Here is a 19,055-nt window from a genome sequence, read left to right on the forward strand (position 1 = left end):
ATTGTGTTTTCAATGTCGAAGATTTTGGATGATATTGAGTTAGAGACTAAGCTACTTTAAGTTAAAACTTTTAACATAGAAAGATAACATAACTGCTGTATCTTGATCAACATAATAATATTATTAAAATTTCACTGGTCACATTCGTAAGTAGATACATGTAACTCAAATTTGAAATGCTTCGAACAAAGAGAAGCATGTTTTAATGGTGACCAGCCCTTTGCGTCTCGTTGACATCACTGTGCTCAGACCTTTCTACATGTTGCTTCGCTTGGAATTTTTAGAAAAATGACACATACTTCCTGATTTATTGTTGGTGAATCCCCAAACAACGCAGTTGACCATGTTTATGCTTCCAGTTAGTCAAATTGACAGGATGCAGTGCTCAGTTGCAATAGCCTTCTATAGGGAAATTCGCAACGTCTGTTGTCTCTCACGGAAAAAATTCAAAACCAGGCTGCAGATATGCATAAATGGCAATTCAAGGTTTTTTGCCAATTCGGGTTTTTTTAAATTTTGCAGGCCCAAAAATATTCTATTATTAACATTATTTTTCATATTAAAAGAACTTTTTGCAGTAGTATTCTCCATTTAAATTGGTGCACGAAGCGTGTGCGACAATTTTTTCGAGCACCAGTTGTATGAAGCAACTCAATGAACGAGGCTAAACATATCCCATGTACAGTTCGTCCCAAATTATTTGGACCAAACTGTGCAAACACCGAGGGAAAAAACAATAAGAAATCGCTAAGATTTCACATTAATTTGCTCAATTTCCCGCGATTTTTCCCTCAATTCCTCCACGATTTTCTGATAACATTCTATTGGAAACACCAGGTTTCCAAAGGAAAACATCTTTTTACGCCATACTTTCCCGCAAGGAATTCGTATTTTATAATTAGTAATAGATCTACATTAACACATATACTGCCTGTTTGGTTATGCCGAAATCTTTATCCGTTTATATAACCTTTACTGACCGAGCTTTCGTTTTAACGGGACCAAAACTCTGGTAAAAACTACCACGAAATCTGAAAGAGTGTCCTTCTTTAGCAAGTAAGAAAACTTATAATTCCAAGAACACTTGTAGCGCCTCAACATTTATTAGAGACTTTTTAGGGGTTCGTTCCAGCCTAGCACTTCGATCGAAAGAAGTAACAAACTGGGGTGTAGATAAAAATAAACATCTTTATTTGGATCAATTTATAATTGGGATACATCGCATTAAGGGGAGATAATTTGGGTGAGACGCCAACCCTTTGGATAAATTGCCAGGTATGGAAACAGGAATTAGGTAAATAAATACATTTGCCCTGTCAGGCCGGTGGATATGACGGGATTAAATCGGAGATTTGGTGACATAAGGAATTGGTAAGACTTGGGGGAATGGGTGAACCACAACTATCTAGGCCTATCTTGGATCAAGCCAGTCACGGTTAAACCAACCTATGAGTCTTTAAATAGGAGACCAGTTATGGATAAATTACCACAGCCAAAGCTAGGATATTAATTCCTTACCCATTTTTGGTGATCCATATCCAATTTAAAATAGCTGGATTGCTGCCAATTACGTAAGGAGCTTTCCCGAGTGCACCGAGTGTCCACAAGGATTTCCTTGTCGTCTGCTTCTATTTATAAGGGGATTCCGATGACGTCAGTTGTCGACCAATCAATGCGAGCGTTACTAACAATGACGACGTTATAGCCTTGACCGCGCCAAAGTGTCATGGCCGCCGGCTGTTTGATGTCGCTTGTTTCGCTAACTGATTTGTGTCAATTCATCGGCCTAACGGGAATGTTATAAATATAATTATGTGAAAAGGACAAGATGGATATCGGGTATGACATTGTTATATAAATGTGTTTCGGGCGTGAACAAGGGAGCTGGTCTCATTTTTTGACACTCTCAGTCGGAAACGACGTGCGAAAGACTGGAATCGCCTGGACCGCAACATTGCCCGCTTCCTCGGAGAAGTTCGTACCGAACGCTAAAACGGTTATCCAACACACACTGACTCTGACGTGATTGACTTTGCCAATGTTATCTTCCATGTGATGACTGGAAATAAGGAAAGAACAACTCACTTCTGCAGTGGTAAACGTGGATATTATTGCCACAAGATTAATTTTTATTTTAATACAGGTGAGTGGCTCAATATAATATTATATTATAAACATATATACGGGGTAATAATATTGAGTAAAAATAGTATATACAATTTCATATATGTTAAAGTTTAACATCCTCACTTGAAAATTACATTTAAGTTAATTACAATTTTGAATTAGATATGTTTATATTATTATAATGATAACAAAATTCACAATGATAAGAGCATTAATATTATAATATGGAATTAACATAATTTTATAACAAGATTTTAATAACAGGTATAATACATTAATATTCGCTCATTTTTTCTTTAGTGACTTCTAGTAAGGCATCTAGTTCATAGAATTTCGCTTCCTGGATTATGGCAGCGAGTTTAAGACCTTGGATAGGTAACAAATGTTTAAAAGATATGGGGGAGTTTAAATTTCGAAGGTACTCTAAGATAATGGGGAAATGATCAGGGCTACGGTCTAAAAAATAATAACTATAATAGTTGTCTTGTTTGTAGGGTTGAAAAGGGGAGTCAGGGGTTATCATCTTGGCCAGGATACAGGATGGGTCTTTGCTTAAAATGAAATTGCTTGTGTAAAATAGGGTGCCTCCAACATTTAACGCAATACGGTTGTCCTGGGCGGTTTGAAAGGATTTCAGTTTTAAGGTTATTCTGTTCGTAGGGATGTACGTGGGGGATTGGAGTTTGCTACTGTGGGGGTGTAAGGCAACAGCCCCAGGAATGGCTGGGTTAATTGTATTACTATTATTGTTACAATTATTATTAGATTTCGACACGGATGACAATGATGATGATGAGGATGATGATGACGACGATGACGATATTGATGATAAAAGTAGATCTTGGATTATGGAAACTGGTGTCTTCGTCTTCTCTGGTGAAATTGGTGATTTCTCTGACAACACTGGTGTTTTTTCTGACGAAATTGGTTTTTTCTGTAAAGGAACCGATGTCTTGTCTGATGCAGCTGATGTCTTCTGTACGGTATCGGGTATCTTCTTTAATGTAATTTTTGGTATTGTAGGAACTGGTAATTTAACTTTAGGATGAATATAATTTTTATTTGACTGAATAGGTGGGGCAGGCGGGTCAATCGATAGTTTCAGGTGCTTCATCCCATTGTATGGTTTTTCTGGTATTGTACGCTTTCGAAACGGGGCTTGTGGATGCTTATCTGTAGGTAAAGATTGTCGTGTTATTATTAATGCCCTTCTCCTTCCACAGAAAGCTTTATATTCATCCTCGTCGTTTTGATTGAAGGTCATGGTTGCTTTATTGATCAGTTTCATCCTGGCAGTTCCAGGACATTTTGGATGTTTTACGTCTGCTCTCGCGGCCAGTCCAAAACAGTGCGTGCACTGATAGCCAAAGTTACTATGACATGAAGTGACGTGCCTCTCCGCATACTGATATTTGGCGAATTCTGCGTTCATACATAGTTTACACCCATAAAAAAAAATAAAAATAAAGAGTTGATAATTTATGACATCTTTAACCAATTGGGTATATTATTTCCCGTATACGGTTTCAGATGATTATGGTGGACCATTTTAGGTTGGGTCTTTGGGGATTTTTGTATTTTATAGACTACATTATTAAGACATTTTGTCACCAGGTAGGGTCCCTCCCATGGACACCTTAACTTTGAACCTCCACCTTTGTATTTGTGGTTATAATACCATACAGGACTGCCGGCATTGTATGGATTTAATTGAATAGATCTATCGTGATCAACTTTCATGTTTGCCGTGGCTTGTTTTAAACGCCCTCTAGCAAAACTATGTATTCGTTCTATTTTATTTTGTATGTCAAAAGCATAGTCTGACTTTATTTTTAAATTTGTAGGTTCCACTGATCCGAGAATGAGATCTACTGGAAGACGGATGTTGCGGCCGAAGACCATTTCACATGGAGAAACGCCCAGTGATTCGTGTTCTGCAGAACGATACGCTGACATGAGTAAGTATATGTGGTCATCCCAATCATTTTTATTAATATTTACAAATGCTGACAACATGGCACTTATGGTACGATTGGCCCTCTCAACCATTCCATCGGATTGGGGTCTATAGGGGGTGGTTCGAGTTTTCTCAGTATCTAAAATTTTACACATTTCTTGGAACACCTCAGACTCAAAGCTTGGTCCTTGATCGGAATGGATTTGCATGGGGGTACCAAAAATTGTTACAATTCGGTCAATAAAGGTTTGGGTTATTGTTATAGCTCTTTGATCAGGTATTGGCATAGCCTCAACCCATTTAGAGAAATAATCGGCTGCCACTAGTAGGTATTTATTTCCATGCTTTGTTTCCGGTAATGGACCCAGGACATCTATAGCCCATCTTTCCATAGGTAAACCCACGTTGTAGGTTTTTAAAGGGCCTTTGGCTACCTTGGCAGGGGATTTGCGAGAGGCACAAATATCACAAGTCTCACACCATTTCCTTATGTCATTATGCATTTGATACCAAAAGTATCGGTTTTTGATCTTAGATAATGTTTTTTTATAGCCTAAATGACCCCCTATTCTGTGTTCATGAAGTTGGGACCATGCAGAATTTCTCAGGATATGAGGGAGAATAATTAAGATGGCTGGATCTTGGCCTTTCCCCTTATCCCAGATATAGCATAACCGATCGTGATCAATTAAAAGGGATTCGAACCGCATCCAATAGTATTTGGTGCGCTGATCTCTGTCCGATATGTTTGGCCACGAAGGTTTATCGTTATGCTTAACCCACTGGATTATTTCATGGAGTGTAGGGTCTCCCAACTGTAGGTTGATTATTAATTTGTCGTCATATATATTTATTTCTTTATTTATATTTTCAGGAAGGGAAGAGGAAGATAATGGATTTTTGTTTAATTGGTCTATTGGAGCACTTGTGCAAGCCAAAACATTAAGGTTTTCATTGGAGGTACGTGGATCTTCGATAATACTATGCTCGTATCTCTGTTCCGCTTTGGTACAGTGGAGACAGTCAACTATGCATGGTCGTCGAGATAGTGCATCTGCATTATTGTGTACTCGTCCTGCCCTGTACTGAATGATGAATTGGTAGGAAGACAGGAACTCAAACCATCTAGCAAGTTGTCCTTCAGGATTTTTAAAATTTATAAGCCATGTTAATGCACCGTGGTCACTTCTGACTGTAAACGGTTGACCATAGAGATAATGGTGGAATTGTTTCACTGAACTTATAATTGCTAGTAATTCTCTTCTGGTTACACAATATTTCCTCTCCGTTCTACTAAAAGCTTTACTATAGTAACTTATCACTCTTTCTACACCATCTTGTGTTTGTGAGAGCACAGCACCTAAACCATTATTGGATGCGTCAGTGTCCAAAATAAAATGACCTTCTAATTTAGGGAATGCAAGTATAGGCGGACTGGTTAAAGCTTCTTTGAGATTATCGAAGGCAGATTGGCATTCATCGGACCATTGGAATTTAGTTCTTATCTCTGTTAGTTTATGAATGGGTTTAGCGATATCTGCAAACTTATTGACAAATTTCCTGTAGTATGAGCATAGCCCAAGGAATTGTCTGACCTCTTTAACATTTTGAGGAATAGGCCAATTGCGTACTGCGTCTGTTTTAGATGATTCAGTGGTAATTCCATCCTGATTAATTATATGACCCAAGAATGATACTTGTTTTTTAAACATAAAACATTTCTTTGGATTCATTTTCAGGTTTGCTTGTTGGAGCCTCTGGAAGACTTTTTCTAAATTGGATAAGTGCTCGTCAAAGGATTTTGCAAAGATAATGATATCATCCAGGTACACCATACATATTTCCCATGATAAGTTAGCTAAGACTTTCTCCATCAGTCTTTTGAACGTGGCCGGCGCGTTGCACAATCCGAATGCCATGTTTTTGAACTGCCACAGTCCACATCCGGGTACAGAAAAAGCAGTTTTGGGCCTATCTTGTTCGGCAATCTTGACTTGCCAATATCCCGATCTCAAGTCAATCGTTGAGAACCAAGAGAAACCAGACAAGGCATCAAGAGTAGTGTCAATCCGAGGTAATGGATGACTATCTTTTATGGTGACATCATTTAGACGTCTGTAATCAATACAGAACCGTAGTGTATTGTCTTTCTTTTTAACTAAAACGACAGGAGAACACCAAGGACTATCAGATTTTTCTATTATATTTTTCTGTGCCATGCTTTCTATTTCCAATTCAACCTCTTTTCTGCTTGCCAGGGGGACGCGACGAGGATGCTGACGAATTGGTAGGGCACAACCAGTATTAATCCAATGCTCAGCTTCATTGGTGATGCCTGTATCAGATGAATCTTTGGAAAAGGTATGTTTGTATTTTAACAAAAGGGATTTGAATGAACGTTGCTCGTTCTCAGTTAATTCATCTATTGAATTATTATAAACTTCCATCAAATAAATCAGGAAGGATGTCTGAATCCAATGCAGGAGATTGATTAGTGTCTATTTCATTAATGGGAATATTACTTTTCATTTCTGAGACCAGCTGAACTGTGTCAATACGGGCAATAATTGTGTTTTTTCGGACTCTTATTTCTGTGTTGGTAGCGTTCATTAAACGTACGGGCACAGACCCCGAGCTAGGGTTAACAACACTTTTTGCCATTAACAGTTCTGTCTTTTCCAGAAAATTCTCAGTAGGTTCGACAATTGCGACACCACTTCTAGGTATCGGATCCATTAAGATCCCAAAGACAAAAGTCTCACTATTAGCGGGTATAGTAATATCCTCATTCATGCAAATCCTACTGCAAGTTTGCTCCATAGAACTTTGAAATCTATAGCATGGTAGATCATCTCCTTTAATATTCAGGCAATTCCTGTCGAGAAATATATTTATTGAATTGGAAGTAAGTAGGTCAATGCCAATAATTCCTTGCTGTGTAATATCAGCTATTAAAAACTCATGTTTTATCCTATGAGTACCAAGGGTTATATCGATCCAGCATTTACCATGGAACGGTTTCTTTTCGCCAGTGGCAGTTACCAGGTTAAGATTAACAGGCTTTATATTTAATTCATCCAAAGCCCCTAATGTTTTCATAAATTGCGTACTAAGTATAGACACATTAGCTCCAGTGTCTACAAGTAAGGATATAAATTTCCCCATTATATTTGCATTAATAAAAAATCCATGTTTATCATCATTAATATTACTTATTGTTACATTATTGGGCCCTTTGTTATCTTCAATTTCTGCTGAATTCTGACCCTCGAGTTCAGCAACATTTAGTTTTCCTGGTTTTGGAGATCCCTTTCCCTCTGTAAATGGGGATTATAGGTTGTCTCCCTTGGTTTGGATTGTGACTCCTCATCAGGGTTTTGATGATTAGGTTGATTCCAATTATATGGTGGACGAGACCATCCATTTCTTGTGTTTGCCATATGCTGGGGCCTATCTGTTCTCCTATTGGAGTTATATTGATACCCGCCATAATTATTATTAGAGTTTGTATGTTGTTGGTTATTTGGCCAATGACTCCGACTGTAATTGGGATTTTTATTCCAGGAGCTACGTGATGATTGCTGCAATGGTTGTCCCTTATTTAGGGTATTTATCAAGTGTTTGGTAGTTTTATCCACTGATGTGATTGAACCATTCAAGGTAAGTATATCAATTTTGCTTTGACCCATATCATCAGATTTTACAGCTCCAGCTCCGACCTGGTTTATATTATGATTTAGATCTACAGAATGAACTGAACGTCCTCTTTGTTTATCTGCCAGTCTGTGGGCTTCGAGTCTAATAGAATGTATCTCAGCCTCATTGATATCCTTGGGTCTTAGTTCCCTAATTCGTAATCTCATTTCTGAGTCTGGTATGGAGTCTATAAAATTTTCTAAGGCTAAAATATTGGTGAGAGATGCATCTGCCGTGGGGTAGGCCTGTCTCGTTAGTTTGCGAATGGATTGAGCCAGCTCAGATAAGGATTCGTTTCTTCCTCTAATACGAGTTTGTAATTTTGCTCTATATATTTAAGATTTTTCCGTTGATCCAAAACGAATACTTAGGAGGGTTGTGAGGGTATGGAAATCCGTTCTCTGGATAGTATTTAATTCTGACAAGATTGTCCTGGCGTTTCCAGACAAACTACTGGCTAGGTAAAGGAATTTTTCTTCGTAGCTCCACTTGTTCAATGTGGCTATTATATCAAATTGTGAGATATATTCCTCAAAATCTTCACTTCCATCATATGATTGTGGTTTGATCCTAAGGGGGTTATTAATTCTAGGACTGGTGGGAACATGTGCTTGGATTGAGGTATGATTAGAATTTTGATTATGGCTTGGTGTGCTTCTGTTTTGAGCAACTCCATTTCCATTTGAGTAAAATGTGGCAGGATTTGGATCATTTACTTTTTCATCCAATTTATTAACATGGTCTTTTAGTAATCTAACATCCTCCTTTAATTCCTTTAAATTGTCTAAAAAATCATTTTGAACCTGAGCATTTTCCAGGAAGAATTGATTAAATTGTCGGCTAATTTCTTTAAGAATTCCATCGTCACCCATATTCTGATTTTCTATTTCAGTTCCTGAGACATCACCATCAACTGATTCTACCGAGGGCATATCCGGATCAGTGTCTGGGATAATTTCGAACTCTGGGGACAAGGATTTGGTGGCCATTTTTATAGATGTATTTAGAATCTATTACTACTATTATTAATATTAATAAAGGAACCTAATTCATTTATTTATTTGGAGTTTGTGTTTATTAGAACTTCCGATCCACTAGACACTGGAATAAGTTTCAATGAAATCAATTTAATTTGAATCCCACTTCTGACACCAATGTAGCGCCTCAACATTTATTAGAGACTTTTTAGGGGTTCGTTCCAGCCTAGCACTTCAATCGAAAGAACTAACAAACTCGAGTGTAGATAAAAATAAACATCTTTATTTGGATCAATTTATAATTGGGATACATCGCATTAAGGGGAGATAATTTGGGTGAGACGCCAACCCTTTGGATAAATTCCCAGGTATGGAAACAGGAATTAGGTAAATAAATACATTTGCCCTGTCAGGCCGGTGGATATGACGGGATTAAATCGGAGATTTGGTGACATAAGGAATTGGTAAGACTTGGGGGAATGGGTGAACCACAACTATCTAGGCCTATCTTGGATCAAGCCAGTCACGGTTAAACCAACCTATGAGTCTTTAAATAGGAGACCAGTTATGGATAAATTACCACAGCCAAAGCTAGGATATTAATTCCTTACCCATTTTTGGTGATCCATATCCAATTTAAAATAGCTGGATTGCTGCCAATTACGTAAGGAGCTTTCCCGAGTGCACCGAGTGTCCACAAGGATTTCCTTGTCGTCTGCTTCTATTTATAAGGGGATTCCGATGACGTCAGTTGTCGACCAATCAAAGCGAGCGTTACTAACAATGACGACGTTATAGCCTTGACCGCGCCAAAGTGTCATGGCCGCCGGCTGTTTGATGTCGCTTGTTTCGCTAACTGATTTGTGTCAATTCATCGGCCTAACGGGAATGTTATAAATATAATTATGTGAAAAGGACAAGATGGATGCCCATTTTTCTTAATAAAAGTCACAATTAGACACTCGAACCTCATTTCCGATGTAGTGTATTTAGTATATTTTTAGGTTTTATATTGATTATAGACACGGATCAACCAAACACGAGTAATTCATTGTTGAAATTACACGCTAATTTACCGTGCGTGTGTACATTTAGTTGGCCATACAGTACAAGTGAAAGTCGTCTGTGATTGACCCAGGTAATGAAGTCAGATTAAAATGGAGCTATTACACTTTCACACCTTTACCAGTTCCCTGGCCGTAGAGACTTGAAATTTTCAGGGAATGTTAAGGTATAGGCCTACTAGCCATCAAATTTCAGCCGAATCGATCAATAACTTTTTTATTTCACTTCTGGCAAGAGATGCATTTATCCAATAGACACCATGTTGTTTGTTGACTATTTAGACTCGAATAACAAGACACTATGACGGGCTCCAACAAACAGCGCTTCCTGTCTAGCGCTGCAGTTTATTAAAATAATTTTAGTATATTTTAATTTTTGCGCTAAGCTGCCATTTTCTATGAACGACTATATGACGGTGACCAGTTGGATTGGAGAGAGAGAAATGGGGTTTAACGTCCACTCGACACAAACTAGGTCATTTCGGGACTAACACATGGTTCAATTTTATTTCAATAATTCGCTTGCGCGTAGGGGTCTTTAGCAGTGGGAGGAAACCAGAGGACCCGGAGAAAACCCACGAGGTTGGACAGGCGACCCTAATCCTTGTCACGTACAACCGGGGATTCGAAACCACGCCAGTTGACTCAATGACAGGCCTTATGATACAGCACGCACGTGGCATATGTCAAACTTCAATAGCCAAGTAGGAGTAAAACAGCAGGAGGTTAAACCCCATTTCATTTAATCCTTATTCACATATTGTTGAAGAGTTTGGGTATCTCAGTGCGTTTTTTTAAGAATACCATTTCTACGCACGTGCAAATAGACGTATAACAGTCAATCTGATAAAACTTTTGACTGGAATATAGAATAAACCCATTATAATTAGACATAAACGTCCAACAGTTAACCAGTCCTTCACGTTTAAGGGGAGCTTTTGCTCCTGCTCCTCTCGACGCACGTCGGCTTTCCTTCGAAGGAATCATTAAAGACTCCTGCAAATTAGCTAAATCGCTCTCCTAAATATTGAGATTAATAAACTACTTTCAGTTTTTATTTACTTTTAAACTGCATATATTCAAGGTATCAGGAGCTTTTTATGGCTCCCGCACAATTTTATAAACATGAAGGACTGGTTAACCCGATAAAACTTCTGACTGGAATATAGAATCAACCCATTGAAATTAGACATAAACGTCCAACAGTTAACCTGATAAAACTTCCGACTGGAACGTCCAACGGTCAACCCGATAAAACTTCCGACTGGAATATAGAATAAACCCATTCACTACCAGTATTATCTGCACATTGTCATAAAGTTTCAGAAAAGGCGGGAAAATATCATTTTGTTTACGCATGAATGGAATTAAGGACGGAAGGGGGTGGGGAATATCCCTTTGATCTCACATGATTACTGTCAGAACTACATCTGACATACAGGCTTATAGATAACAATAAAAATTTAGACATAATTTAGTGATTTGTATTGTTATCATTACATGTATATACTTTTAATAACTAATAATATAGATCATAATTTAAAAATGCAGACATAATTTGTATCTTATCGACATTTAATAACTCATAATATAGATCATAATTTAAAAATAGAGACATAATTTGTATCGTTATCGACATTTAATAACTAATAATATAGTTCATAATTTAAAAATGGAGACATAATTTGTATCGTTATCGACATTTAATAATTCTTAAAATACAAGTGTAACTAGTTAAAATATTGAACCCGAGTGACGTATTTTATTGTAAAGCATGTGCAAGTGTCTGTATTTTAAGTTGTTTAATGGTCTCGAGCTTAAGACATTGCATAATATATTGTAAAAACACTCCGGCATTACGGTCCTCTTGTTGTTAAAATATATTACTTAATGTCTCGCTCTCGACCATTAAACAATACATAATATAGATCATACTTTATTAATGTAGACATAATTTGTATCGTTATCGACATTTAATGACTCATAATATAGATCATACTTTATTAATCTAGACATAATTTGTATCGTTATCGACATTTAATGACTCATAATATAGATCATACTTTATTAATGTAGACATAATTTGTATCGTTATCGACATTTAATGACTCATAATATAGATCATAATTTATTAATGTAGACATAATTTGTATCGTTATCGACATTTAATGACTCATAATATAGATCATACTTTATTAATGTAGACATAATTTGTATCGTTATCAACATTTAATGACTCATAATATAGATCATACTTTATTAATGTAGACATAATTTGTATCGTTATCAACATTTAATGACTCATAATATAGATCATGTATACATAATTTGTATCGTTATCAACATTTAATGACTCATAATATAGATCATACTCAATTAATTCATAAAATTACAAACACATAAGTTAAGTTCCCAATAGATGGTTTAATTTTCAACTCTAGTTTTAGAAATGGCAGGAAAATATTACGTGATTGCCACTGTTGACAGATGGGAAACTATCGCTTTGAACCATTCTGTGACAGTCATGGTCAGTGTGTTTTCTATAGAGCACATGGTAATACGTTTGAGCTAACAGAATGATTTTCCAAGGCCAATTCAGCTTTTTATTAGTCTTTAACCTAGTATGAAATTTCGATAATAAAAGCTATGTACAAATCTAATGGGGAATATTTCATTAATAAATAATTATTATAAGCCATACTACATGTATTTGTTACACCACGCTGACAAAACGATATACAGTGTAGAACTGTGAATTCACAACACCCTACCATAAATAAAATAACATGAAATACGAATTCAATTTGCAAAGTGTAGAATTAATGTATAAACAAAATCAACATTTTAAATAAAAAATTGACTAATACCTAATTTTTTCACAGCCTACATGAATTTGTGATTTTTCACTAAAGTGACCAAATTATATAACGTTTTTCTCCAGTACGTTTTCTAAAAGTACTACAAACATCACACTGATGGGGCTTTTCCAATATGAATTATCATGTGTCTGTTTAGAGTACCTTGAGTAGTAAATGATTTACTACAAACATCACATTTATGAAGTTTCTCCCATATGGAGTATCATGTGTTTCCTTAGACTACCTCGTTCAGTAAATGATTTACTACAAATATCGCATTTATAAGGTTTTGCCCCAGTATGAATTTTCACGTGTCTCTGTAGGTTACTTTTCTGTGTGAATGTTTTACTACAAACATCGCATTGATAAGGTTTTTCACCGGTATGAATCCTTATGTGTCTCTGTAGAGTATCATTTTCTGTGAATGATTTACTACAAACATGACACTGAAACGGCTTCTCACCAGTATGTATTTTCATGTGCTTTCGTAGAGTAATTTGTTCAGTGTATGATTTACTACAAAGCTCACATTTAAAAGGCTTTTTCCCGGTAAATGTTGTTACCGGTTGAATTCTACCTGTGAATGATCCACAATTAGTTCTCACATGTTGCAGTAGACTACAGCTATGTCTAAATGATTTACTACAAACATCACACTTATAAGGTTTTTCCCCCGTATGAATTCTCATGTGTTGCCGTAGAGCGTTTTTCTGTGAGAATGATTTACTACAAACATCACACTTATATGGCTTCTCGCCTGTATGAGTTTTGATATGCTGCCACAAACCCTGACTGAACCTAAATGATTTACTACAAACATCACACTGATAAGATTTTTCTTCCGTATGAATTCTCATGTGACTGTATAGATGACTACTCTGTTGAAATGATTTATCACAAATATCACATTTATAAGGTTTTTTCCCAGAATGAATTCTAACGTGACTGTAAAGATGGCTACTCTGTGAAAATGATTTACCACAAACATCACATTTATAAGGTCTCTCTCCCGTATGCGTTCTCATGTGTCTTTGCAGAATATTACTCTTGGTAAATGATTTACTACAAACATCACATTGATATGGCTTCTCACCTGTATGGCTTCTAATGTGACCATATAGATGACTACTCTGTGAAAATGATTTATCACAAACATCACATTTATAAGGTTTTTCACCAGTGTGAACCCTAATGTGTTGCTGTAGACCACTATTATGGTTAAATGATTTACTACAAAAATCACATTTATAACGCTTCGCTACAGCATGACTGTCAGCTGATTGTAGGCCTACATCACTACCTTGACTGTCAGCTGATTGTAGGCCTACATCAATACCCTGACTGTCAGCTGATTGTAGGCCTACATCAATACCCTGACTGTCAGCTGATTGTAGGCCTACATCACTATCATTACCAGCTTTCAACTCTTCTTCAATATGTATTTTACAATGTTTCTCTAAATCAGTATTCGATTTAAATTCTTCATCACATAAATTACACTGATAAACTGGTTCAATATCTTCAGTTTTCTCTTCTTTAACATGACAATATTCATCTACATCATCAGTTTTCTCTTCTTTAACATGGCAATATTCATCAACATCATCAGTTTTCTCTTCTTTAATGTGACAATATTCATGTACATCATCAGTTTTCTCTTCTTTAAATTGAGCATGGCAATATTCATCAACATCAGTTTCCTCATCTTTAACATGTATTTTATTGTGTTTTTTTAAATCATCAAGTTGTTGAAAAATCTCATCACATACAACACACTGATGGAATGTATTAACATCATTAATTTCCTGTAATATATAAAAAGTTATAACATCATTAGTATCCTTTAATATACATGTATAAAAGTTATAACATCATTAGTCTCCTGTAATATATAAAAGTTATAACATCATTAGTTTATCACCACATAATAAATTATGAATGCATCTAAAAGGGGCATCGGTTTAAGGTATGATTTAATTGGCAGAATATGTCAATTGCCAATATGATGATTAAGCATCCTTTTCGTCATAACATACACTGCATACGTCAACCCTCAAGTCTGTACCAGGAATCTTAATCTGCTGTTTTTTGTTGACTTTATCCACTTGAAGTTCAATCAAGCCGATTGGTAAAATAATGAACCGGCCATTATGGTATCATAATTATTACTTGTTAATCTTCATTGAATGTAATCCCATGATAGAACACCGAATACACCGAGAAACGGTCATTAATAATACATTTTCCTGATAGAATCTTCAGTGCCAATTCCAATGACATTTGACATATCGGTTGGAATTAGGTTTAAAATAGTGTTTACCGATATGATTTTTTGTCCCCCGCCTTTCGAAGAAAGCAGGGGACTATTAAAATGGGTTCGTCCGTCTGTCTGTCTGTCTGTCTATCTGTCTGTCCGTCACACTTTTTGGGACACAATAACTCTCTTCCTAATTGAGCTAGAATGTTCAAACTTGGTGTATGTGTTTATTAGGTCAATGCCTTGATGGAGTTCGAAGATGAGCATTTTCCGCTTAGGGTAAGCAGAGATAAGCAATTTGATTGGTTGATGCTTTGGGACACGATAACTCTCTTCCTAATTGGGCTAGAATGTTCAAACTTGGTGTATGTGTTGATTAGGTCAATGCCTTGATGGAGTTCGAAGATGAGCATTTTCCGCTTAGGGTAAGCAGAGATAAGCAATTTGATTGGTTGATGCTTTGGGACACGATAACTTTTAATTGAGCTAGAATGTTCAAACTTGGTGTATGTGTTTATTAGGTCAATGCCTTGATGGAGTTCGAAGATGAGCATTTTCCGCTTAGGGTAAGCAGAGATAAGCAATTTGATTGGTTGATACTTTGGGGCACGATAACTCTCTTCCTAATTGAGCTAGAATGTTCAAACTTGGTGTATGTGTTGATTAGGTCAATGCCTTGATGGAGTTCGAAGATGAGCATTTTCCGCTTAGGGTAAGCAGAGATAAGCAATTTGATTGGTTGATGCTTTGGGACACGATAACTTTAGTTCTAATTAAGTGAGATTGATGAAACTTGGTGTATAGTTTCATTACAGTAATACCTTGACTAAGTTTGATAATGAGCATTTTCTGCTCAGGGTAAGCAGAGCGATACGCAATTTGATTGGTCGAGACTTTGGAAAACAATAACTCTCCTACTTTGATTGTCCCCCGCCTTTCGAAGAAAGCAGGGAACTATTAAAATGGGTTCGTCCGTCTGTCTGTTTGTCTGTCTGTCCGTTCCGCTTATTTGTGATAAATTTATATGTGTCCTCTAATTATTTTCCTATTTCGGCGGGGGACATCAGCCTCACTGTTGGCTTGTTTTATTATATACACATTCTGACAAAGGCATAATTTTTAAAATATTGTTGTTTTTATTGAGAGCTATATCATAATCTTACAGAATTTTTATGTTAAAGCAATTTCAATTATCATTGTCACATGACAATTGTGACGTTTGTCTATCATCGACGAATGAATAAAACCATTTGCAAATTACGTGACTAGTTACATGATAGACAAAATAACTACAAATTATGTTATGAAGAAATGCCATGGTGCCGCATCAGCTTATTTTGGCTACAGCATTTTCGATACTGGCAATAGAAAAATGCTAATATTTTAGATCATCGACTTATGAAATTTGAACGTTTTATCGAATAATCCAAGACAGTATGCCTAATTTATTCTGGAATATTACTGACACGAACTTCAAGCTGGTACGTGAATTAAGTAAGGAAAATTTTTAAAAGGTTCACCTGTCGTTATTTCTGTGATAATCACATACATTAAAATACGACATTCTCCATAACAAATTACCAAGAATTATTTTTGTTGAAGTCTAGTTATATTAAAGGGAATGGAAGCTTATAATTAAACCATTTTATACGGGTCATCATTTGACCCGATTCTGGTCGGTTTGTTTCAAAATGGGAGAGAGAGAAATGCAGTTTAATGTCCACTCGACACAAACTAGGTCATTTAGGGACTAACACATGGTGCAATGTTATTTCAATAATTCACTTGTGTGTAGGGGTCTTTAACAGTAACAGGAGGACCTGCAGAAAACACCCAAGGTTGAACAGGAGATGCTACTCCTTGTCACATACAACTAGGGATTCGAAACCACCCCAGTTGACTCAATGACAGACCTTATGATAAAGCACGCACGTGCTAACCATTCGACCATCCACCCCCTCCTCCTGTTTCAAAATGGATTAAGAACGCTGGTCTGTACCAATTTAAAAATTGAATAATCACTTATATCCACAATTTTTTAGAGCGCGAGTTTCAACATAAAAAATAATAAACCCTTTGTAACATATTAGTAATACATGATGTATTGTGGGGGGTGGGGGGAATGTGCTATTTATCGTAGCCCGTTCTTAATTTTACCATGACAGTGGCACTGGAAAACACCGGAAAAACACTAAATACCAGAAAACACACTAAATACCGGAAACCACCCTAAATAGGTAACCCGGAAAAGGACTATACTATAAACCGGAAACTAACCCTAACCCTAACCCAGGCACACAGAGGACCAGTCTCCGGGCTACCTATTTAGGGTGCCAGTCTCCGGGTTACCTATTTAGGGTATTTTCCGGTATTTGGTGTGTTTTCCGGTATTTGGTATGACATGGTGTTTTCTGGTAGTTTTCCGTATATAGTATTGTTGATTGACAGTATGCATTGACCCTAACTCTTTGGTGCCGAAATGAATAGGTCATCAAGCATGTATTATCCGACTGATACATGGTAATACACATGTATTCAGCAAGGTTGACGGTGACTTCAGGCGAGTTGTGCTTACAAATCAGGAGACAAAGGCTTTTAATTCATTTCTTTATCGCCGAGATCAAATTTATTGTGTCTTAAATATTGGATATATGATGATCCCATATTTTCATTGCATGATAATATTGAGTTATATAGGCCTACTCTTTAAGGGTGGATTTGATACAATAAAATTAAATGTTGGATATCCATGGTTCTATATTTTCACAATATGAAAAGGTCAATACTGAATTCTAATTTGCGTTTTTAAATTCTAATATTATGGATAATAAGTAAGGGTGGATTATATCACAGAATTTGATACAATAAAATTATATCTTACCATGTTAATTATCTATTTTTGTTATATTTGGTGGACTTCAGATGATTATTCTTTGTCTGAGTCTATTTATAGTTTGTTGACTATAGTATTAGTATATATCATATATAGCCTTGACTTTTTTCTTCCAGTCCACTCAACAAAAACAGCTTTCTTCTGATTGAAAAGGATAAGGGGATTCGACTCACGCCGATATTGTAGACAATTAAGTCTCTGATGAAATTGGAAACGTTGCTTTCATCAAAAAGGTCACAGAGATAGATAAATCAACACAATCATATCATTAACCATATCACTTCCGGTTTTAAGGTTGTATTTCAATTTTAGACGCGGATCAAACTAACCCTAATAATTCATTGTCACAACATTCAGTTGGGCTAAAAACTGATACAATATTGAATCATCGACGTGGTCAGCTCTACTGTTGGCACACTCACTGAGCCTCAAAAGAATAATTTTCAGTACATTTCGCTATAATTTGTCTTGAAATAAATTCTTTCACCATAAGCAACCATTAATCTAAAGTAGCTGAAAATATATCTTAATATTATCCTTAATATTCAAAACTAAAACATAAATTAGAATTCAATACAGGTCCATTTCCATAGGGCCTATTTTAAGCTGAATATGGATTTAAAAATTCTGTGCTGTGAATCTGGCAAGTTTGTGTGGAGAAACTAAGCTATCACTATGATCAACCAGGTTGCTGGCGACAGTGAAGGTTCGTTTGCCTTTTATATCAAATTCCAACTGTCAAATTCTTACTTCCATGGCATCTTTTACATGCAGTCCCATGTGTATAAAGGAACTCGGTTTACATCCCATTTGAACTACTAGACATCTGTCCTTGTCAGGCCATCCGTCCTGTATCACTGACAGCTGTCCTTGTCATTCACTTCGTCCTGCACCACTTACCAGGAGCAAACCACGCTGGAAAATCTTGATGAACTTTCTTGGAGAATCAACACATGCCCAATTAGTCTGAACAATTTCAGGTCTAGATGTTGTTTTGTCATGTATTATTGACTCCATGCTGCTAAGGGAGTCTGACACAATGGTGTCTCTTTCAGTGGTACTTGTAGATTATAAAGGCCAGTCAAGAGCTGTGGATATTGCTTTTAATTCTGCTTTATCACCCAATATCACCAAATAATACATTCTACAATAGATATCGCTTGTGTGTTAAATTTCACAATCTACTGCGACATCTCATTATGAATTTGATTGGCCAGTTAAAACGG

The 19,055-nt window shown here is 36.4% G+C and overlaps 2 protein-coding genes and 1 long non-coding RNA gene across 5 annotated transcripts in view; 1 reads left to right on the forward strand and 2 right to left on the reverse strand.

Annotated features, from left to right (window-relative positions):
• The window catches only part of LOC126818321 (zinc finger protein 664), a 312,810-nt gene that overhangs the window by 270,648 nt on the left and 23,107 nt on the right, over window positions 1-19,055 (reverse strand). The gene's annotated exons all lie outside the window — the stretch shown is intronic.
• On the forward strand, window positions 61-8,840 carry LOC126818836 (uncharacterized). Of its 3 annotated transcripts, none has more exons than XR_008787675.1 (9): window positions 61-2,143; window positions 2,893-3,110; window positions 3,972-4,085; window positions 4,959-5,044; window positions 5,824-5,910; window positions 6,343-6,445; window positions 7,649-7,744; window positions 8,121-8,241; window positions 8,673-8,840. It is a non-coding gene; the product is annotated as an uncharacterized LOC126818836 (long non-coding RNA). The 3 variants fall into 3 exon arrangements; XR_008787673.1 differs by having other exon boundaries at window positions 65-2,143; window positions 2,893-3,117; XR_008787674.1 differs by lacking the exon at window positions 61-2,143 and adding an exon at window positions 2,371-2,502 and having other exon boundaries at window positions 2,893-3,117.
• On the reverse strand, window positions 11,395-18,237 carry LOC126817549 (zinc finger protein 883). Its single transcript, XM_050544615.2, has 2 exons — window positions 17,818-18,237; window positions 11,395-14,484 (listed from the first exon to the last, which is right to left on the reverse strand). Exons 1-2 carry the CDS (start codon window positions 17,818-17,820, stop codon window positions 12,877-12,879), a joined length of 1,611 nt encoding a protein of 536 aa, XP_050400572.2. The 5' UTR covers window positions 17,821-18,237; the 3' UTR covers window positions 11,395-12,876.

This window comes from Patella vulgata, chromosome 1 (genome assembly GCF_932274485.2).
Source record: "Patella vulgata chromosome 1, xgPatVulg1.2, whole genome shotgun sequence".
NCBI lineage: Eukaryota > Metazoa > Mollusca > Gastropoda > Patellidae > Patella > Patella vulgata.